Source organism: Myodes glareolus, chromosome 4 (genome assembly GCF_982192425.1).
Source record: "Myodes glareolus chromosome 4, mMyoGla1.1, whole genome shotgun sequence".
NCBI lineage: Eukaryota > Metazoa > Chordata > Mammalia > Rodentia > Cricetidae > Myodes > Myodes glareolus.
In genome coordinates, this window is record NC_142029.1 from 51,284,576 (window position 1) to 51,308,435 (window position 23,860).

Genomic DNA, 23,860 nt, shown 5'->3' on the forward strand with positions numbered 1-23,860 from the left:
TCCATAGAGTGATTAGGTTCTTGGGATAGAAGGCCAGTTGAGAGCTGCACATTTATCAGATGGCCAGACATCTGTGGAAGTCTTATGCCAGGCAATGCACCTTCACTATACACTCATTGCTTACTGTTTCTAGAATAAGCCTTCAAGGCCGGTCTGGGTGCACTACAGATAAGTTGTGATAGTGGATCCAGCTGGTGCCACACTGCTGGCAAACTCATCAGGGACCAGCAAAGCACTCAACAACCCGGCTTAGTGCTCTGGCATCTGGTTGGAATCAGCCTGTGTCTAAATGTACCGTTATTCAATTTGGAAAACTTATGAATTGGGCAAGATAGCTTCTATGCATTGAAAAATGTGATTGTGTGTCTTGGAAACCCATAGACCTACAGATGTTTGAAGTTAAGAAAAACTTTTCTCTTTTTAATCCAGATGAAGTGGTTTTAAAATTTGAAAATGGTAAAAGCAGAGTGAAGAATACATTTTATGAAACACTGCCAGTAGCGATTAATGGAAATGGGCCCACCAAAGTAAGTTCCTATGCCCATCAACTGATTGTCTGTCTCTCTGAGTTGGATTGTGGAGCAATATGGGAGGGTCATCATCTCTTTAAAACAGGTTCTTTGAAAAACTTGAATGTGGACAGTTTATTTATGTTGTCTTTTATGCAGTGTAGCATCTGACTTAAAATAAACAGGGTTTTCTCTTAGCAAGATAATGACCTTCTATTCTATAGGTGCATACTTCACTTTAGTGTCTACCTTTTTAGGAACAGTGAAGGTCAGGGACCCAGAGAGCAAGCCTTATTCCCCTAATTGTTCAGAGATCCTAGAACAATCACATGTGCTGCACGTGAAAAGAAATAATTTCTTGATATAATTTGATTTATAATAAAATCAATGACCTTAATACATGCCACAAAATCATAGTTCTTAGCTGCTGTGACCTTGACTAATAGCTAGATAGGGGCGGGAATGGGTCCTCTGTGAGTGCAGATGACATCATATTTGGATGTACTTTGAAAAGAACTCAGGAAAGTTCTTGCTCGGTGCCTAGGAACCCAAGGCAGCCCCGCCGTTGAGCAGCTTTCCACACCTTCCCCAGCGGCCAGCAGAAATGTCCACAGTTGTTACGAGGGAAACAGATGCCCTGGTGGATGGGTATTAGGAGGAGATGGGCAGTCTCTGCCGGGGATGACAAATACCAGGACATTTCCCATCACTAGTACTGTTTCCCAACATTTACTACTCTGGAAAAAGGGTAGAAGGTGGAAAGTTACAAAATCGAACTTTATTTCTGAAAACTGAAAGTTTTGCTTCTTTGTGCTTTACCCCTTAGGACTGTTGGCCATTTTCATATTCGTACAGGGAATCTAGAATTCATGGCACAAATATTAAATTCTGATGTGTTAGTCCTTAAATGTTGTGAGGATTTTTAATGTGTCCAGAAATTTCAGGGACATTCTAATGAAGATTATGTATTTTGTAATTTTCATGTCCTTTCAAAGTAACATCTGTTACGGAGCACATTATATATATAATGTATAATGTATATATGTGTGTCTTATTTTATTACTCACCTTCATTATTTGTCAATCAGAAGTACTTTCTGTGTCTTGTTTTTGTTTTGTTATGCACTTGAAATGCTCCATTGTTCCCTACCCCTCTTTGAGAGGATGTCACTGTGTAGTATCGGCTAGCATTTACCTCACCTTGTAGACCATGCTGACTTTGAACTCAAGGAAATCCACCTGCATCTGCCTCTGGAGTGCTGGGATTAAAGGTGTGCACCAAATCCATGCCCAGCCATACTGACTCTTGAAATGTCATAATGACTGTCATGACATATGGTTTCTGACTTCTGAGGTCCCATATCATCCAAAGCTCTATGCTTACCCATTTCTTAGGTTTACAGAGGTTCGGTGTGTCCACCTCTGTAGCATTTAGGTTTACAGAGGTTCGGTGTGTCCACCTCTGTAGCACTTAGGCAGCACAAAGACTTTGCTGTGCTAATGCAGCTTCGTGGTTTTATCACCTTCTGATTGAAATTTCTGTGCAGTAGAAATATTCCGATAGACCTAGGGAAGGACACTGGCAAAATGGCCAAGTTACCTCCCTCTGTGCTCTATTTCAGGATCTTAAGAAGCTGGAAATATCTTGTAAGCGCTTATTTATGTGCTCTCACTTCTGCCTTTAAAATGTTTACTTTTTCTTTTGAATGTCTTCCTTTTGCCATGTTAAAAAAAAACAAAAGCAATGACAAGAAAAGCATGATTAGCTGGCAGTGGTGGCACCAGCCTTTAATCTTAGCACTCATGAGAGGCAGAGGCAGGTAGATCTCTGCAAGTTCTGGGGGCAGCCTGGTCTACAGAGGGAGTTCCAGAGCAGCCATAGCTACACAGAGAAACCTTGTCTCAAAGCAACAACAGAAACAAACAAGCAAATATGAAAAACATGATTATATAAACATAATGAGGATTTGAAGTGTGTTCTTACAATGGTGTTTTAATTTACAACAGACACTGTGTGGTATCAAGATTGTAAAACATGTAGTAACTTTGTTACATATACATCTAGAGAATGATTCTGCAATGTCCCAATTTCAGAAAGGTTCAGGATATTTTGAGGGCTCAAAGGGAATAGTAGTCTGCTTGTTTCTTGTGCCAACTTCCTCCCTTTACTGACTACCCTTCCAAACATAAAGTCACAGTTTTTACAAAATGAGATAAATCCCAGTAGATAATTAAAAGAGAGGGGCTAGTCAGAGAGGAGGTGCCCTGTCAGATGGGTAAGCAGTCTCCACTGCTGCTTTTCTTTGGTTTGTGGAATGACTGTTTTAATCCCTTGTTGCGTTAGTCCTCTCAGCAGCACCCCGAAGCCTGGCTGACAAAAACGTCTCCATGATGTAGGATGTCCTTTTGAATATGTGTTGCTTTTATTATTTGATGAATAAAGCTCTTTTGGTCAGTGGCTTAGCAGAGTACAGCCAGGTAGGAAATCTGAACATAAATATATAGACATAGTAGGCAGAGTCAAGGTGACATCTTGTAACTGCTGAAGGAGACAGACACGGGAACCTTACTGGTAGGCCACAGTCTTCTGGTGATACATAGATTAATAGAAATTGGTTAATTTAAGATGCAAGAAATATCTAGGAATATACCTAAGCTATTGGACAAACCGTGTTGTAGTTGGTATAGTTTCTGTGTGATTATTTGGGTCTGCGCGACTGGAAAATGAACAAGCAGGCTGTGTTTACATCTCCAGAAAAAGCTTTGTGTTCTTTGGTGATAAAGCTGCCTCACTCTTTGTTCTTTGTGATGTGTTTGGTGAGAAGTCACCTTACCCTTGCCCCATTTACTGCAGGTAATGGGGCAATTTAAATGTCTGTGCTTGACATTTAAACACATTTATCTCATTACTGCATACATGAACCATGGTGGTTTGTCTAAATGTCTTAATTGTTCCTCTAAAAGTTTACTTGTCCTATTTTTTTGTTACAATGGCAAATTCTAGTATTCCCTACATCAAGTTATATCAAATAATATGACTTTCATCTTTTATAACAACTTTGTCATTTCTAGACACAGTTTGTAGAACTTAATGATTTACCACCTGAAGAATGTATATATGTTAGTGATAAATGTTAGTGTGATTAGGGAATTTTGCCAGGTGCAAACAAGAATTCTCTGAAGCTATGTAATTATATAATGAGAACTTGGTGCCTACAGATTGCTTCTGTTCATCTGTTTTTTCTTTGATTTATTAGATTCTCCAGAATTACTTTGGAAACTATGTTCCTAATTCATGGACACAGGAAAGTGGCTGTGCTCTTTGTGACTTTGACACAATTGACTTGTCTGCAGTGGATGTAAGTGGAATTTATATGTATGAACATATATCAGAAATCTACATTGTCATGAGATGCAGTGACACAGGAAAAAGGAAAGTGTTCTATAGTTTCCCTCGTATGTTTGGTGATGGGTTTCTAATGTAAAAGTACAGTGACTTAGAAAATCCAGAAGCCTGTGCTTTCGATTATTCTGAAAGACTAAACAGCTGAAGGTTGACCTCATTTGCCGTAAGTAGACTGAGCAGCTACAGCGTTGCCAGTGAAGTCAGAGCAGCACTGGTGACAATAAAGTCCCCAGAGACGTGTGACCGCAGCAGTTGTGGCGTGCAAGGTCCCACGACACGGCACTGGAACTCCGTAAACTAGTGATTGGTTTGTCACCACAGTCTGAAGGGAGGATAAAAAGTAAATTGTCTACATTTAGTAACTTCTGAATAGAACTCTATGTCACTTGAAAGGAAGGTTTTTGGCCAGACTTTGAAGCAACAAACTAAATGTTTCCTCTCTGGAAAGAGGGCCAGAGCAGTTCTGAATGAATCCGCACCATGGAGATGTTTAAACATTTGTCTTGATGCTTTTTGCAGAAAATGGTGTTGTCCTTTGGAAAGAGAATCAATTCCTTCTGTTTGGATTTTCCCTTCTAATTTAAACTTTCTGATTCAAGGATAAAATGTTAGTGTTGAGGTTTTTATTCAGCATATAAATAATGTTTTTTGCATATAAATAATTTGGCTTTTGCGTTTGACTTACAACTTATTAAAATGTTCTAGGAAGGGGAAATTACTTATTCCTAACTATAATAACTAACTAACTAACTAACTATAAAATTCTGTAGTTCTCAAAACATAGTGAGCATGCAACAGGGACATACAAATAAAGCATTTGTGGGAGTTAATATCCTGCACACAGCATATGTTTAAATGTGGGTCATAACAGCTTCGTACTGGGTAGAGTTAAATTTTTATCACATTTTTTATTCCATTTATACTATGTGTGTGCATGTGTTTGTATACATGTTAGTACATTTTGTCTGCATGTGTGGAGATCAGGGGACAACTTGCAAGATTTGGTTCTCTTCTTTTGCTCTGTGAGCCCTGTGGGTTAGATCGACAGGATAAGTGGCCAACGTCTTACTGCCCGAGTCATCTTGCTGGCCCTACACGTGCACATTTTAGATACAGTTTAAATTTCATCGTTAAATTACTTTAATAAATATTTAACTCTTGTTGCTATTTAAAAAATTAAAAGAGAAGCTTGCAATGGATGTAAATTACTACTCTGAATTCCATCCTGCTTGTGTATAAATGTGGGATGGTTAACTTCTAAGGCAATTAGTATATTTGAATTAAACATTTTAGAGGAGATTATGATCTGCTCTTGACTCTTTTCTTCCATTAAGCTGAAACCTCTTAGAGGGTAGATGTACTATTTCTAGTTCTTTGCATTTATTTCCTCAGCTCGTAGTCGGTGTTTGGCCAGTGAACTGATAAAGCACAATGGACAGGCTCTCTTCCTTGCAAACAGACGTCCACATATCCAAATGATGGAGGAATATGTGTGCAGAGACAGGATAAAATAGCCCATTCAACACTTAACATGTGTGGGATTAACACACATCTCTATTTCTGGGTTTGAATTTCTAGTTCAGTGGTAGTGGACTTGCTCAGCACGTTTGGGCTCCGTGAAGACTTCATGCAGCTCAGGTTTTAGTCTCATTGCATAATAGTTCACTTGCATATCGTTTTACCACCTGGATCGTTACTTTTCAAACCAGGAGCTTCCATTCCCTTTGATAAAACCCCACCCATCCCAAAGACTTCCATGGCCAATGTGTATTACAGATATTTCACATAAGAAAATAAAAGAAACAAATTATACCTAACACATGCTTAAAATGGATTTAAGAAAATATATAAAAATATTCACATTCAGATAATATGTTAACTAAAGAAAGTAGTTTTTCTTATAATATAATATGCTGAAAGTAAGTAAAAACAGCAAAACCTGTTAATAACATGTGGTCATTCCTCTCTTTCCTCCCTCTTCCTCTCCATCCTCCCCCCTCCTCCATTCCCGTTCTTTTCTTTTCTTTTTTTTCTCTCCTCACCTCTTCTTGTTCTCCAAGAAGCTGCATCCCTGACCTAGAACTCTGGTATTTTTTTATAGAATTTTTCAAAACAGCATTTGGTTTCTTTGAGAAGAGCCCTGAAGGAAGTGGGTTACTTACACAGGCTGTGTAATATGTCATTCATATGGTGAACAGGATAATAACTTTCTTTACGTTATAAATCCATGTTATGAGAGTGATTCAAGAAAATCACTTGATTGGCTTCACACAGGTAGACTTGCAGTGTTTGAAGACTCAGTGGTTGATGCCGGTTTCGTGATTATCCTGACCTGAAAGTCTTGTGTTTCTTGTTGTTTTATTTGTTCTGTTTACTTTGCTTGTTTTCCCCCCGTTAAAATTTAAATATAATTTGAAATTAAAGTGATCATAATTTGCTTTTGTGTTTGCTCTAAAACGTAGGTCCATCCAAAGGTAACAATAGGTGTTTTTATTGAACAACCAACCCCTTTTCTACCTCGATTCCTCGACTTACTGTTAACACTGGATTATCCCAAAGAAGCACTTAAACTCTTTATTCATAATAAAGTAAGTATTTCAGTCTTGAGTGGTGAATGTGAGAATTTTTGAAGCGACTCCTCTTCTACTTAAAACCAACTAGAATGTTTTACACTTCTATTATGTCTTTAAGAATTGAAAGTTTAATTTAATATTAAGCTGAGCCACATGAAATTGAGAGTTTCTATAGATCAAAATGGCTGAATATTAGCCATGTCCACACAGTTTGTCAGCATAATTAATGATGATGTATAAAAGAGCCTGTGTTCATTTGCATTTTGGTGACTTTGGGCTTTCTTCTCTAGACTGGCCCTTGATCTTTGCAGCAATAATACCATAGCATCAGAGCTGGCACGCTTCTAGAGCACTGCCTCCGTCCAGCTCAAAGTGGCATGCTCCTCACCAGCAAAACTCGAATTGTTATTTCTTCTGAGACATTCAGATCCTCCCAAACATGTACGACTTTAAACAAGTCGTTTCTGTCAATATTTGCTTTATTATTTCTAAGTTGTCAGCTCCAGAGCTCCTTGTTTTCTGCTCTAGTGGTAATAGGTTTTTGTTTACCTATCATTTTGTTTTTTTGGTATGTCTTATAATCATTTATTTTTTTCAGAGACCGTTTTCAAATTTCAGAAACCCACCTTAGTAAGTTCAAAGAGTAAATATCAGACATTATTTGCTGTCCAAAATTAACATAATATCAATACTTAACACAAACACTAACACAGTTGTGTTTATGTGCTTTTTGTTGACCTTTTACCAATTTTCAAATGGCCTTAAATTTCCTAACATCAATTTTTATCATTTTTTTTTTTAAGGCTGTGTCATGCAGCCTTATGTGACAACATACCTTATCGTGCTGGGACAGCACTTTTGAGAAGGAAAAGTAAGATGCGATGCATAGAAAACTCCACACACACTGGTGCTGGAGAGGAAGTCCCCCTAATTTCAATTCAGCTGAATTAGGAATTATCCTGAATCGATGGTTTTACACTGCTAGCTGGCTGTTGGTCAGTGTGAATTTGCTAAATACTCTCTTTTTGTCTAAAGACAATTTTGTATGTGGTCATTAATTGTACTCTTTGGCTTAAGAGATGATTTTTAGATTTTATTTTGCACAATGAGGCTGTTTATATACATAATATTAATATTTATTACATTTAATAGGCCTCATTTCTGAATTTTTATAGCAAATATCTAAGATTCTTAAGCAGCAAGATATTCCCCCTTTAGTGAGAATTCTCTGCAATGACTAAAATTTAAGTATTATTGCAGGATTTGACCTTTTAGGAGACACTGAAGTAATTTTGAACAGCTTCTCCTTTTGGATATTGATATAAATCTATTTTGTGTTCTTATGATTCTTTTCAAGTGATAGTTAAGTATGCTTTCTGTAATTCAGTAACTGAATTATATAATTAATACTTTAAGTAAGAAGCATTGTCTTTATAAACAATTCAGATTGTCTGTTTTCCATCTAATTTTTTATATTTAAAATTTGTTACAGGAAGTTTATCATGAAAAGGACATCAAAGTGTTTTTTGATAAAGCTAAGCTTGAAATCAGTACTATAAAAATAGTAGGACCGGAAGAAAATCTTAGTCAAGCGGAAGCCAGAAACATGGGAATGTATGTCTGAATAATTTATATTGAATTGTTATTCTGGTAGATAAATTTTAAGAAAAAAATTTACCCGATTTGTTTTATTAAAGTTGGAAGGCACCTGTTTGTCACAGATACAGCTGCAGGAGACAGTGCTGTGTGGGTGTAGTTACACAGGAGTGGCCGTGGGAGTTACTTATATTTTCCTTTAAACCAAATCAGAATACTTAGTCATGTAATGAGTTCGCTTCAGCTAAAGATTTAAACAAAAGAGATAAATGAATATTATGACTGTAAGAACAAAGTGCTTATATTTAAATTCATCATCCAAAGACCGTGTAGTAAAGCTCCTGCTTGGCATTGCTAAGCCTCTGTACTCAGAAGAGCTGCCTTCGGTTCTTTAGTACTCCAGTAGAGTACTTGTAAAACTCTGCCACTGAGCAGTTGTGTCTCCAGTGAGTGCCAAGTTGATGCTCTAGCCTGCATTTTGAGAAGCTGCTTATAAACAGGCAAGGATACTGTGCCTTCTTAACAGGGGATGTTCTTGTCTGTTGCTGACTCTCATGTCTTGTACTGTGCAAGTCTAACACACAGTTAGGGTTTCTTCTTGGGAAGGGCTTTAGAGTAGCCAGAAATGCCCATATTCTTAACTAATTCATTGGTTATTCCCTTGAGTCCTTGTTCAGGACTCAACTCTCTCTGATGGTGTTGAATAACAGCTGTAAATTTTCCCGTCAACTGTCCTGCTTGGTTGCTAGTTTGAAAAAATGTACTTAAGAGCAGAAAGTGGCCAGTAGGGCCGGCTGAGGCTGGAAAGGTGAAGCAGGCAAGAGTATCCTAAATGCAGAAGCCATAGCTAAATGTATCCTAAATGCATGATGATCATAGGACATCACAGATCGTCATGGTATCGTCAGTGGCTTGGTCTTGATTTCCTATAGAAAACACTGCAGTCTCTCCTGGAAAAACATGTGAGTCAGCAGGACATAACTGTCTTAAAAAGCACTCTATGCAATCAATGTAAAATATTTATACTTAAGAAGCCTTTAACTTTTATCTCCATAATTCCTTTCAGACAATGCCATTTTTGTCTTAGCATGTGTAAAGCTGGATTAATCTCCATCAGCACACACACACACCACCACACTACAGCAAAAGTAACTTGAATCCCTTAAAAATCTGAATTATCGGTGATGCAGTATTTTATTTTGTGTATCTAGGTGTTACATGTAAAAGGTAATTTAAAATATAAATAAATTGGAGTAAGTTATTTCTTCTTTCAGAAAGTATTTATATGTTTCACAAATTCCCACTGTTACCAGATGTTGTGTATGTGTGGTATATGTGCGTGCATAAGTGTATGCACCTATTATGTATGTGTGCAGAAGCCAGAGCAGGCCACAAGATGTCCTTATCTATCAGTACCTACCCTTTTCCTTTCAGACAACATCTCTTACTTCCCTGGAGCCAGACTGGAGACCAGCCAGTCCCAACCACCCACCTCTGTCTGAGCCCCTATCTGAGTACTATGTTTGAGTGCTGGGGTTGTTGGCCTGTGTGTTGGACTGTGCTCTGTCTTTTTACATGAATTTGGGCCGTAAGAAATTCTGCTTGCACAGCAACTGCTATTATATACTGAACCACCCCATGGCTCCTAAAGGTTTTTATGTCTTAACATATTTAGTGAATTAAATATGTATCTCACTTGATCTAAAATTGTAGTGATGTCTACCTATGGATACATGGGTTGATGAATTAGTCATTTTCAGTATCATGGCAGATTTGATTGAAAATACATTAGAACATTCCTATTTACATTTGTTTTACATTAATATTTCCAAGCAGGAAATTTGCCTAATGCTTATTTTATTTTCTTTCTCAACATCAGGGATTTCTGCCGTCAGGATGAAAAGTGTGATTACTACTTTAGTGTGGATGCAGATGTTGTTTTGACAAACCCAAGAACTTTAAAAATTTTGATTGAACAAAACAGGTACTAAGATTTAACATGAATTCATTAGTAATATGATAATTTCCCACATATGTGTGGGCACACTATAAATTGAGGTAGGTTATATTCAACTATCCTATACCTTTTAAGGTTCCAGTACTAAGTATTCCATTAGCAATCTTAGAAATGAAAGTGTCCAATAATACAGTCAAACAGTGACTATTCATGGTATTTGGTCTCTTTTTCTATTTAAAACTATGTTTAATCATATTATCAATGTTTCTGATACTAACAAATTTTCAAATTTTTTATTCTCCATAGATATTTTAAATATAAGTTTTCATAAAACTCATCATTTATTTCATAGAGTTATAGTTCTAAAATCAGACGTTTCAGATATACTGATCTCTTCACAGCCATAGTTGCATTTACTGATGTAGTGAATGCCATGGGGCCGCTATTCTCAATGATTCAAATGCAATGGAATAAAGACATGATGAAGATCTAGATGTAAGGGTCTTAATCCTACTTGCTGTACTACAGCTACTACTGATTGTGTTGCTATTCACTGCTCCTCACAGCTCACATGTACTGTTGGTCTACATTAACACACTATTTCTCCTAATAAAGAAAAGGTGTAGAAGCTAAAATGTTAGCATGACTTCTTTATGTTACGTATCATATAGGAAATTTGTAATACTGCTTCAGGAGACACTGAGATTATAAATTAGAAGGACTTTTGTTTTGTCTTTTAATTAACTTGATATCAGTTATGGACATTGAACCATCCTTCCCTGAATACCCATAAAGCAAATTTTTCGCCATTTTTTTTAATCGTGCTATAGTTATTCTACAGTATAAATCTATGTACTTCTGACCAATGTTTGGTAAATAGAAAAGGTAAAAAAATCTCAGTGGCCATGATATATATATATATATATATATATATATATATATATATACACACATATATATATATATACACATGATATATATATATATGTGTGTGTGTATGTGTAAATATATACATATATATGTGTGTGTATATATATATATATAGTAATTTTTTATGTGTATGAGGGCTTGGCCTGCATGTATATCTTGGTACTGTGTGTGTGTGTGTGTGTGTGTGTGTGTGTGTGTGTGTGTGTGTTGCCTACAGAAGAGGCTGCCCTAGAACTAAAGTTATAAAAGGTTGTGAGCTGACATGTGAGTACTGGGAACTGAACCTGAGTCCTCTGGATAAGGAGCTCTTAATCACTAAGCATCTCTAGTCTCGATAAATAATATCTTATATATTTATCTTTTGTATATGTACAAAGATGCCAGCTCATCTTCACAAGTGTTGATCATGTTAATTAGACTTCTTTGTGTAGTCCATAATCACTATGGAAGAATTGTGAGCTTTTCTTAAATTGCATGATGCCACTGCAATATAAAAGTAATTGTAGAGGAACATTTGACTTTTTACTCATATGGGAAATGTTGGTAGTACAAATAGTTTCCCAAGAGAAGTCTGATGTATTTCAAATTTGTATTCTGTTAGTCTAAATGGTACCACTTTCCAAATAGGTATTAAAAGAGAATATAGTCACAGTGTCTTACTGTGTTTGCTATGGCTGTAACAAAAAGCCACCAAGTGGCTAAATAATAAACAGTAGAAGTTCATTTGACTCACAGACTTGGAGACGGAGTGGTTTGGCATCACATGCAGGGGCTCCTGCCGCGCTGCCTGGCTGCCTTGTAAGGTTTTCAACTACATCATGAGAGGAGGGACAAGCTGAGGTTGCAGGAGCAGGAAGCGGGGAGCAAGGGAGGAGACGAGTTTCAGGGTCCCTACCCTTGTGTGACCTTCTCCGAAGTTAGGGACCTCTCAAAGTGCTGTCTCTCAACACCCTCAGGGTAGCAAGTAAATTTAAACCCTAGTTCCTGGGGACTTTCCATTCCAGACAAGAGGCTCTGTTTTGTTTCTGAAGTAAAGACTGACGTATCCATTGCTACCAGGCCAGCTTACAACTACAACCTAGTTTAAAAGTCATAAAATACTGGAGACAGATGGTAAAGTGATTAGGATTTATTTTAGAAACATTGCCTCTTCATGTCTCAGCCCATCTGTGTGGGTTGTTTTTCATTCAACAAATATTCACTGACTCCCTTAATACTGTAGAGAGCGTTCAGTTTGCCCGTTTTACTTGAATTTAATTTAAATACAATGAAATAATTTAGTTTGACTCTCCTACATGTAACTAATGTATTGTTAAAATGTTATCTCAATATTTTGTTAGCATTTTCAATATTTTTCCCTTTTTGTTGCTCCTTTTAATTAACATAATTAAAAAATTTCATTGTATCCTTTGAAGAAAAGATGTTGGGATTTTTTTCTTAAATTTTGTGTAATTAACACACACACACATATGCACATACACAAGTAATTTATTAAATAAACTTCCCTGTGTTATGTGTCTTGCAAAGGGTATAACTCTTCTAGTTTGAAGATTATTAATGCTGTGGGTTTCCCTTTCTTAGAAAGATCATTGCCCCCCTTGTGACACGTCATGGAAAGTTATGGTCCAACTTCTGGGGGGCATTGAGTCCTGATGGGTACTATGCGCGCTCTGAAGATTACGTGGACATCGTTCAGGGGAACAGAGTGTGAGTTACCCGAGAGAATCTTTTCCTATACAGCAGTGTAACATTCTCTTCCTATTGATATTACCTGATAATAATCTTTATCTCTCTTCCTTCTGCTTAGAGTGGATTTAAGAAGTAGCAGCTCACTTAGGTATTTATATGATAAAAGTACCTCTTTTTGGAGACCACAGTATATTTCACTAATACAAGGGCACCTCTTTCTAGAGACCACAGTATGTTTCACTTTTTAAGTGAGCTGATGTGTTGGATAATTAAGACAAAGTGTGCTAGCCTACCATCTGAAAAAAGAGAAAAATTCTTGCCTAGTATTTTCTTAACAAAGCGCTTTGATATTTGATTGGCTGTTAATTTAGAAAATACCAATTATCATCTAGGAAGTAAATATTACTTGCACACATACTTGAAGTGGTGGATGGTGGAGGAGGAGCTTTACATCTGAATGATGCAACTATAATAAAGTTTTTTCCCCTTTTTTGTTTTTTCTTTAGTTATTATTGTTAGCTGCTAGTATGGTAGGTAAGAAATTATTTTAAGACAGTTCTTTATTATTAAACTACTTTTATTGACTCTAAATTGACTTACATAGGGCATATATGTTATACTATTCATGGACTGGTTGGAAATGAAGGGTGTAAATACAGACCAGTGCGTTCACGTTTATTGTAGTAAGTCATTGTTGTTTTGTACACAGTAGTTTCCTGCCTTACCTATCCACAGGATAAGAGGGTGGTAGGGACCTTGGTCCATTAGTGAGCCTGAGGAGAGAGTGACGGCTGATGACGTGTGTATGCACCTGCATTTGTACCCTTAGGAAGAAGCATCATGCATTCCATCGTAATTAATGCTCAAATTTGCCTGACAATTATATGGGGCTAAAAGCCCTTTGATTTTTCTTTCTTTTTTTTTTTTTTGTATTTTCTCATCTAAGTAATACAAAATGATTATACTACATTTCCTTGGTCAAGATTTTCCCTTTCTTTTTTCTAAAGTGATAGACACAAGCCTTAGGCTGCTACCTCCCAGATAGCATTCTATCTGGGGTCCTCTCAGAATGGGGGCGGGAAAGGAGAAGACAGAGAACTGCCAACCCTTACACTTCCAGCTGTATTTCATCTAAAATAAGCCAATGAATTTCAGTATATATACATACTTATTATGTTGATTGTGGTCGAAAGAATACACTCAGTTGTAGTGCTTACGAAGTTTTGTAGTATAAACACTTCTTCTATGGCCCATTTAACTTTCTAATACAGTCTTGGCACTGGCGTCTGCTCCAGGGAACCATGCCAGCTGTGCCAGAACACCTCTGGTTCAGTGTGTCGTTGCTTTGCTATCAGATGTTTTTGATTAAACAGAAAATATTCTGTACAGTAGATTACCGTGACCTAACTGCAGCAGCGGTGGTGGGAGAGCCCCCACAGCTAGATACAACTTAAATTAAAGTCTATCTAGAGATAGAGATAATAATTTCTCCTAAACTCATTAAGATATATGTATACCAAAAAATTCATATTTGTCAAGTATCATATGCTTTACTGACGAATAATTTATATATACAAATCCTGAACATATACAAAGCATTTATTTTAAATGTAAGCATGAAATACATTGTATGTGTGGTATTTTTGGATTGTGTCTTTTACTTTCAGAGGAATTTGGAATGTCCCATACATGGCTAATGTGTACTTAATTCAAGGAAAGGCACTCCGATCAGAGATGAGTGAGAGGAACTATTTTGTTCGTGATAAATTGGACCCTGATATGGCTCTTTGCCGAAATGCTAGAGAAATGGTAAGGTGCACAGCCGTGGCTTGCTTGGCCATTCTGACAAGATGGCCTGCTTTGCAGCCCGTGTGTCCCTGTATTTGGATGCCCTTCTTCGTCCTTATTTGTAAATACTAGCCAATTTTTTTGGTTCTATAATTTTTGGAGAATAATTTGTGAACATGTGTAGCATAGTCTTTAAATGTTAGCATAGGCCTGACTCATAAACTGCACAAGAAGATTTTAATAAAGACAAAATTAAGAATAAGCCTGTTCCCTTAAGAATTTATCATTATTCACATCTGAAATTCTGTACTAAAAAATTGAATTTAGTTAATATTAGTTTGAAATGTTCTTTACGTATTTAATAAGCTTATAATTTTGTCGTGAAATCAGTGACTACGGTTTTTTCTAAGTGTACCCTGTAATACTGAGGGTACACTCTTACAAAGCAGGCTTCCTAAACTAGGGAGATAGCATACTTAATCCATGTGAAAAGCGGATCATACATTAGTGTTTTAGAAATATACTTTTATAATAAAACATAAATGCTTATTGAAAATATTTTTTCAAACCACACAAATATGTTTTAATTCATAAAACATATATATAAGATTTTCTGTTTCAGATATTATTTTATTTCTCAATTTAAATAAGCAGCCATAGCCTTAGGAATATCAGAAAGATTGGCAAGTATTTTTCTTAGTTTAACAAGGCATGTGTTGTTCCAGTATGTGTATTGCCTGTGTATCTGTGTGCATCCTCATTGAACACACTCAGTACCTTTGATTGTATTTGTGCTTATGTTTGGCTGGTTTCACTCAACAGCGCATCCGGAATGGCCTCTGTTACTCATTTTTCCCCTTTGTCTTAATTATGTATCTAATGAAGTTTTGCTAAGGAATGAGCTTGGATATGTGTTTCACCAAAAAGTTGCAATAAAACAGTGGGAAGGCTGGAAGTGTTTTGTGTGCCCTGCAAGCTTTGCTTGTTTTGCATGTTGTCTAGGAAGGACATGTCACAATGTCAGCTTTTTATCAGAGCTGCTGTATTTATGTACCACGATGCCTGACAAACAGGTGTGCACATCAACTGACCCATGCTTCTCTTCATTTTAGACCTTACAAAGGGAAAAAGACTCCCCTACTCCGGAAACATTCCAAATGCTCAGGCCCCCAAAGGTGTCATTTTTATTTATTTTTATTTATGTAACTATGTTAAATATGCTGTGTTGAGTGGCAGTAAATTATTTTTAAGAACCACCTTTGCATTGGTTGGTAAAATACCGGTACTCATGGGCTCCTTATCTGTCCGTATGTGTGCTGTAGGGTTTTGGAGGAGTGTTGCTTAATGGCCAGATCTTTGGTCATTGAGGTAATTTACATTTTATAATTAGCAGGTGAGAGAAATAACCTCCAATACTTTTACTCAATGTTGTTGGGTTTTGGGGTGCTGTGGAGAGGAGATGAAAGTAGGTGTAAAGTATATCTTCATTAGAGATGAGATTTGGGCCCTTGCCCATGTGTATGCTTGCCACTAACCTTTTTACCAACAAAAACAGGTACAAAGAGACATCCTTGGCCCAGTGCTATCTGTCACATTTGCCATGTTTAGGGAAGAACAGGAGACTTCCCTCTTAACTCTCATAAAATGCCTGGAGAACTGTCTTGGGTCTGAAACAATGCAGCAGAGGAATATGAAGCACTGGAGAAGTCCTTCTGGCATCTTGAGTTCTTATAAAATGCGTGTTTCTTTAAAAGGAAAAGAAGCCGAAAAGAAGATGCACGCCATTGCCGTGCATATCTGAAAAATATTTCTGCTTTCCAACAGGGATTTCTTTTCCTTTATCTGTCTCTAGGATCCCTGAGAAAGTGACAAAGCAGTCCAAGTCTCCTTCTTCTGTTTGGCCATTTGTGCTGTTAGTTCTGTGTGTTTTCTGAGTTTCTAACAATTTTGATTTATTTTAAATAATACACATTTTATGAAAAAATTAAAATGCACGTTTATGAATTAATTTATTGAAATATTTCATTAATGAAATGATTAACAAAGTTTAATGCAGTCTATATATTTTTCCCATGATTAAATGTCCTACACTTTGAGATTAATACTGCTGTTTTCGGTACATAGGGTATGTTTATGTACATTTCTAACAGACATGAATTTGGACGGCTATTGTCAACTGCAAATTACAATACCTCCCACCTCAACAATGACCTCTGGCAGATATTTGAAAACCCTGTGGTATGTTCATGTTTAACTCCCTTGTTGCTTATCTTCCTGTCGCTCTAAATAATATAGAGTAATAGTAGTAACACATAAATGCTTTTAAATGAGTGCAAATAGTTGTATTTTATGATCTGCAATATTTCTAAACTTGACCCAAAACTTTTTAAAATTAAGACATATTACCTTAAAGAAAAGAAAAAAAATCAGTTTCTTTGTTTTCTCTTAAAATCTCTACTCTCTGTTTTCAAAAGGATCATCCATTTCTTAACTATAGTTTTAGAAAAAAACCTGAATCACATACATATTTTCAAAAGGGGGTGGGAAAGACCTCAGTTATTAAAGATATGACTTGGGGATGAAACTCTTCCATAACTTGAAAAATGCATTAGGTTCATCCCCAGCGGCTCTCCCACTCCCACATATCAAGATACATTGAGAATTTAGTTTGGAAAAATACCCATTATTTTTTCACTTTGTAAAGAGTTATGACGATTTTGTAAATATATACTGAAGATAGCCAGAGCCCAATGAATCTTTCTCCCATGTAAGGAAACATGCCAAGTTGGAAAAATTTGATTCAGATAGTACTCGCTCTTGGGACTGTTAGGAGGAGCTCTTTCTTCAGTAGGGCTGGCACATTTTTCCCTCGAGAAAGCTTTCTTGAATAGTCTTGAATAGTCATTTTGTTTACCTTTTTAAATGTTTTCCCCATGCCAACAGTGAGTTTTAAATTACAAAGACTCAGGGTACCTGGTTAGAATTTGATTTCCAGAATCAGCAGAATTTTGATTTCCAGAATTAGCAGAATTCCAGAAAGAACTTTGAATTTAGAATCCTGTTAGATAGAAAAAAATAATCTTTATTTGGCATTTTGATATTTTAAAAGTACTTTTGTCCCATTTTACCTGCATATCTTCAACATTAGTGAGGGAGAAATGAAAATGGTTTTCTTTTTCTGGAGAGGGTAGCATCTCCACACTTGGGCTGGGTTCTGAATTTGTGAGGGTTCTGAGAGGTAGAATTCCTTAGTTATCAGCGTCCAGGTGAGCTCTTAGTTTATATCTTGCAGTTCATATGTTCCTATAGGAATTTGGCTCTCTTGAGGGCTTATGGAGAAAGTGCTGAGCTGAGTAGGCTCTGCTTACCTTTCCGTGGCTTTGCTCTTTCTTTCATTCTTCTGGGACAGAATACTTAGTGATTTCCCATTTTCAGAGCTTTTGAAAAATAAGTGAGATCATAATTGACCCAATGACTAGAAAGACATTTTCAAAGGAAGAGTTAGTGTTAGTGTCCAATCTAAAACTTTAACATCAATAAATACAAAATGATGACCCAACCTAACTGAAGTATGAGGTCTGTGCCCAAGCCAGGAGTCTTTTTGCCCTTAACACTTTGACCTACATTTCCCAGATCTATTTTTGTTTGTTTGTATATTTTTCAAGACAGGGTTTCTCTGTAGCTTTGAAGCCTGCCCTGGAACTAGCTCTTGTAGACCAGGTTGGCCTTGAACTCACAGAGATCCACCTGCTTCTGCCTCCTGAGAGCTGGGATTAAAGGTGTGCGCCGCCACCACCCAGTTCCCATTCTGTTTTTTACTTTTAAACACCACATGTTTAAGAATATATATATTCCTAAATACTGCATATGAATCTATCCATCATAATAGTACTCAATTTTAATATCCTGAGACATTATAGATAAAAGGCTTTGTTCGTTTCATGGTATGGTGTACCCATACATAGAACAGGCAAAGTTTGAAATATAAAACTGGCTTCTGAAAAGTACGATTTTGTCTAATTCAAAGTTATTTATACGCTATTTGAATAATTTTTCTAATGTATATACTTATTTATGGAAAAGTTACTTGTTTAAATGTGTGTTTATTTTTCCTTAGGACTGGAAGGAAAAATATATAAACCGTGATTATTCGAAGATTTTCACTGAAAATATAGTTGAGCAGGTTTGTACTAATAAATGTAACATACAGAGTGACTTTCCTGTAATTTCAACAAAACCTGATTTAAGTAATACTACATTACAAGGAATTTTAAATGTGGAATCGTTGATTGGGAGCAATTCATGAGACTTACAGCTTTTAAATTTTTAATGGAGCCTAGCCTTAAAGCCTCACTCTTAAAAACAAAAAACACCAACAACAACAACCAAAAATCAATCTTTACTCATTTTACATACCAATCCCAGTCCCCACTCCCTCCCCTCCTTCTGCTCCCTCCATCCTACCACCACCCACTCCCAGAGAGGACTTCTCAGGGGAAGTCAACAAAGTCTGACTAATCAGTTTGAAGCAGGAACAAGGCCCTCTTTCCTCTATCTAGGCTGACCAAGGTATCCCTCCATAGACCATGGGCTCCAACAAGGCAGCTCAAGCATCAGGGATAAGTCCTGGTCCCACTGCCAGGCCCCATAGACTGCCCCAGCCACACAACTGTCACCTACGTTCAGAGGGCCTACTTTGGTTCTATGTAGGTTCCCCCACTGTCAGCCTGGAGTCTGAACTCCCATTAGCTCAAGTCAGCTGTCTCTGTGGGTACCCCATCATGGTCTTGACCCTTTTGCACATATTTTGCTCCTCCGTCTGTTGGACTGGTCTCTGGGAGCTTGGCCCAGTGCTTAGCTGTGGATCTCTGCATCTGCTTCCATCAGTTACTGGATGAAGGTTCTATGATGACAAGTAAGGTAGTCATCAATCTGATTATAGGGGAAGGCAGGTTCAGGCACTTTCTCCAGTATTGCTTAGGGTTTTAGCTGGGGTCATCCTTGTAGATTCCTGGAAGTGTCCCTAATGCCAGGTTTCTTGCTAGCCCCATAATGGCTCCCTCAACCAAAGTGTCTCTTTCCTTGCTCTCCTCTGCCCTTCCCCCATCTCCGCCCTCCAGTTCCCTCATTCGCTCCCCACCTCCCCTTTACCCTTCCTTCTTCTCTTCCTCCCTTTCATCCCTCCCCCTCATGCTCCCAACTTTGGACAACACACAGACATGCAGCTGAGCACTGGTACTCCCTCCAGCCACAGAAGCTGGGGGACCATTGATAGACAACGGACAGACAGTGGAAGCTTATCTTTGGAAAACACTGGATTCTCTTTCTTAAACAGTCTTTACTTAGAACGACCTGTTAAACATGACCTCTATTTCAGTGTTCAGAACTGTCACTCAGATTTGTTTCATTGGGTCCGTGACACCATTGTTGTATGCACCAAGAGGAAAAAAAAAACTGCCAATTAAACTGTAATAAAATGATTTTCTAGTGAAGATCTTCAACAATGTCTGTATATTACAGTCATTTCTGCTGTTGCCCTGTCTTCTAATAGTGGCACTATCTTCCAGCCCTGTCCAGATGTCTTTTGGTTTCCCGTACTTTCTGAAAGAGCCTGTGATGAGTTGGTTGAAGAAATGGAGCATTATGGCAAGTGGTCTGGGGGAAAGCATCACGTGAGTTGTGATTTCACGGGAAGGAGTCATGGGGAGGTGGGGCAGATAGCCAGAGAGTTCAGAGGACTTGTGCCTTTCTTGTTACATGTCTCTGAGACTGTGAACTCAATGAATTGGCCATCAAGAAAACTTTTTAGTCTATTTTTTACTGGTTGCTAATTGTTTTAAATCACTCTGTTCCTGGGTTCCTTTCTCACTCATGAGAGCAATTACAGTTTAGCCATGAGGGACTGGTGTTGATTAGGAAAAGGAGTTGATTACCCCCTGTGCTCCTTTTCCTGGTGCACTGTAGTGAAAAGGCTAGGACAAACATCCAGTGTCAACAGGGTTAGCATCTGTTTGTAAAATAATAAGGTGGAGCTGGGCGGTGGTGGTGTAGGGATGCAGAGGCTGGTGGAGCTCTGTGAGTTCAAGGACAACCTGGTCTACCAGAGCTAGTTCCAGGACAGGCTCCAAAACTACAGAGAAACTCTGTCTTGAAAAACCAAAAAATAAAGTAAAATAGTAAGGTGGAATCTATAATTCTGCTTTGTATTTACATTCCATTATAAAACTTGGCAGGGAATAATTCCAGCATTGATTCTATGTGTCTCTTTAAGAAACCACAGGGACAGACAGCCTGTTCCTTAACCTTACAGTGGAATTTTGGGGAATATTGTGACACTTAAGCATTTGCCCAGCTTGGCTCACAGCTTTGTAACTGACCAGGAAGAGGTGCTTTCCAAATACGAGGAAGAACTCCGAGTCTAGGGATGGTGGTGTGCTGGCCAATAATTGCTGAAAGACTTGAGTTTCACCAAATTAAAGCAAGGTTTGCAGGGCCTTTGATTCAAAGAGCACATCAGTGGAATCTGCCCTGAGGGTGATTATAAAATGTTAGTTCCAGGGTGTGTGTGCATGTGAGGGCTGAGGGAGTCCATTTTATCAACTTTATAGTGATACTGAAACTCACATCTACAGTCAGTGAGTAGAAAGTGTTTCTAACCGAAGCTCGCCTCACCACTGATGCACATCATGTGCAGAGCTCTGTTGGCTAAATGGTCTTGATCTTGTCACTAAAACAGGTGGCACACCATAATTAAACAACTGTTCACTTTATTGTGCGTTGTGGTTCTTGATTGAAAAAAGTAGGAAGATAATATAAATTGTCTTGTTGTATTAATGTTTGTTTCTAGGATAGCCGTATATCTGGTGGTTATGAAAATGTCCCAACTGATGATATTCACATGAAGCAAATTGATCTCGAGAATGTCTGGCTTCACTTTATTCGCGAGTTCATTGCTCCAGTTACGCTGAAGGTGTTTGCAGGCTATTACACAAAGGTAGTTGTCCTGATCCTCCTGACTACCCGCTACCAATTTCCTGCTAAATATACTCATGCATTGCATTGCTAAGCAAATCTACTGGCTTGCTTTCCTAGGGATTTGCACTGCTGAATTTTGTGGTAAAGTACTCTCCTGAAAGACAGCGCTCACTCCGTCCGCATCATGATGCCTCAACATTTACCATCAACATTGCTCTCAATAATGTAGGAGAGGATTTTCAGGTAATTATGGCAAACATTGAAAATTACCTGGAACTCTGGCATTGTGGGGAAGACTCTGCTGAAATTTGATTTTCACTTGCTATTTGGATGGCATGGTTTGAATATTGCTACCGACTAAAAACATAAAATATTAAGTTGATATATTTGTGTTTAACTTTTTAGGGAGGTGGATGCAAATTTCTAAGATATAATTGCTCCATTGAATCCCCACGAAAAGGCTGGAGCTTCATGCATCCTGGGAGGCTTACACATTTGCATGAAGGTCTTCCTGTTAAAAATGGAACAAGATACATTGCAGTGTCGTTTATAGATCCCTAAGTTATTTACTTAACTCGGACTGAATCATTCTTTGAGATGGATGATTGGCATCAACGTGTCTTTGAAGTTGTGCTTGGGAAGATGAGAGGAATATTAAATAATGTCAACAGAACAACTTCACTTTGGGCCATACATTTGAAAACTTTTTATATAAAATTGTTTGACGTTTCTCAATGTCTGCTCTGAGCCTTAAAACACAAGTCGAAGAAGAAAAGAAAGGAAAAAGAAGTGAAAGTCGGTATTTATTTGTATGCTTTGACTGTCTCTGAAAATAATGACAGTTTTTAATAAAATGGTTAGGTACAAAGGCTTCGGTGATAATAAGCCTAGTGATGTTTTCTTATTTAAGAAAAACCTGAGATTTTATTTATCGTTGTGGAGAAGTATAGAATATGGTTTTATATGAAAATCAGCAGTTCTGGAAACCTGGAATTTTGATGATTACTGAATTTATATGTAATTATTAAGCCATGTTGACCTCTGTGTAAGTTTGTTTTTTAGTAATTAGGATGAAAACCCAAAGAAAATATTGCACAAGGATTTTACTCAAGAAACCTAGTGCAGGCAGCCAACGGGAGCATCTCCATTGGAAATAGACTTAGCGTGGGAGGTGGATCTTGCTTTCTTTCGGAAAGTGGACCCCGGTGTTCCTCCAGGGCAAGCACTCAGGGCAAGCTCTCAGGGGCCTTTCTGCTCTGCACAGTGCTTCACTGCAAGTGTCCTTATGTCAAGTAGGAATTTTGTTTCCTTCTGTTCTTTTTGTCCACTAATTCTAGAAAGTAGTGAGTAAGAAGAAGAGTTTCATTGAGATTAGTAGTTCATTTCACAATGTTTATAAAAACTTCTTAAGTACTTGAATTTCATATCAGGAAAATGGTTTTTATCCTTGTTTCCTACTTTTTACCCTTAGCTGCTCTTTTTGTTCTTTTTTCCCTGAGGTTTGCCTTTCTTTACTTCCCTATAATCTATTTTATCATTCCTTAGTCTCTTTATTGCTTTTCTTCTACCCCACATTTTAAAAATCTCCACAGCAAAAATTTTGATATCAGTTTTTAATATTTCTCTGAAAAAGGTTTAAATATCCTTATTGTAGCTACTTTTTTTTTTTAATTTAATGGTTAGACTTGAAGAAAGTTTTTATTCCTGGTGCCAAAATTCATTTTTCTGACTCTCTGTGTTAGAAAATGATGAAAAATAAAATAATTTAAAATAAACATTGTGATTTTTGTATTATTGATGATTCTTTAGAAGAGAATATATTGTAGACTGGTCTGAGAGCATGTCTGGATGTGAGAGCTGTAGTCATTAAGCTTGATGGTTTAGTATTATATCAAAATTACTACCCAAATTCAATTGCACATCTCTACTCTTACAGTGATGAGGGAGTTGGTATTACTCATTTTCTCGGAGTGGAAATGAAAGCCACTGTTCAATCAGCATACACACTGGTCTGGTGGTAGTTTCGAGTCTGTGATGATCCGGGCTCCGTCCCAGGCAATGAGTCCATAGTGCGTCAGCTGTAGTCATCCTCGACAACTGATTTGGGAAGGAAGTTGAGTCCTCTTCTTGTCCGCTCCTTGTAGCGAGCTCTCTTGTTAGACTGTTCTTGGACTGCCAGCCTGGAAGCTATGACTTGAAGACTTGTGCTGTTGCTGCTTTGTTTCTCGAGACAGGGTTTCTCCGTGTAGCTGTAGAGCCCGCCGTGGAGACCAGGCTGGCCTCAGACTCAAGAGATCCGCCTGCCTCTGCCTCCCGAGTGCTGGGATTAAAGGCTGCCACCACCTGGATTTATTAATTATGAAAGCTTGGCCTCAGCTTAGGCTTTTTCCCCAACTAGCTCTTATAACTTAACTCATATGTTTTTAATTGGCATTCTG

At 37.6% G+C, this 23,860-nt stretch overlaps 1 protein-coding gene across 2 annotated transcripts in view; it reads left to right on the forward strand.

Moving 5' to 3' along the window:
* Positions 1-23,197, forward strand: part of Plod2 (procollagen-lysine,2-oxoglutarate 5-dioxygenase 2) — a 66,950-nt gene extending 43,753 nt beyond the window's left edge. The window contains exons 7-20 of one of the 2 annotated variants that reach the window (XM_048452506.3): positions 430-527; positions 3,766-3,867; positions 6,377-6,502; positions 7,980-8,101; positions 9,963-10,067; positions 12,552-12,677; positions 14,327-14,468; positions 15,560-15,622; positions 16,572-16,685; positions 18,565-18,630; positions 20,015-20,119; positions 21,295-21,441; positions 21,540-21,665; positions 21,828-23,197. In XM_048452506.3, the coding sequence (XP_048308463.1) occupies positions 430-527; positions 3,766-3,867; positions 6,377-6,502; positions 7,980-8,101; positions 9,963-10,067; positions 12,552-12,677; positions 14,327-14,468; positions 15,560-15,622; positions 16,572-16,685; positions 18,565-18,630; positions 20,015-20,119; positions 21,295-21,441; positions 21,540-21,665; positions 21,828-21,983 (1,598 nt within the window). In that variant the 3' untranslated portion in view covers positions 21,984-23,197. The remainder of the gene's footprint in view (positions 1-429; positions 528-3,765; positions 3,868-6,376; positions 6,503-7,979; positions 8,102-9,962; positions 10,068-12,551; positions 12,678-14,326; positions 14,469-15,559; positions 15,623-16,571; positions 16,686-18,564; positions 18,631-20,014; positions 20,120-21,294; positions 21,442-21,539; positions 21,666-21,827) is intronic. The other variant, XM_048452507.3, reaches the window with a different exon arrangement.
* Positions 23,198-23,860: the final 663 nt, after the last annotated feature.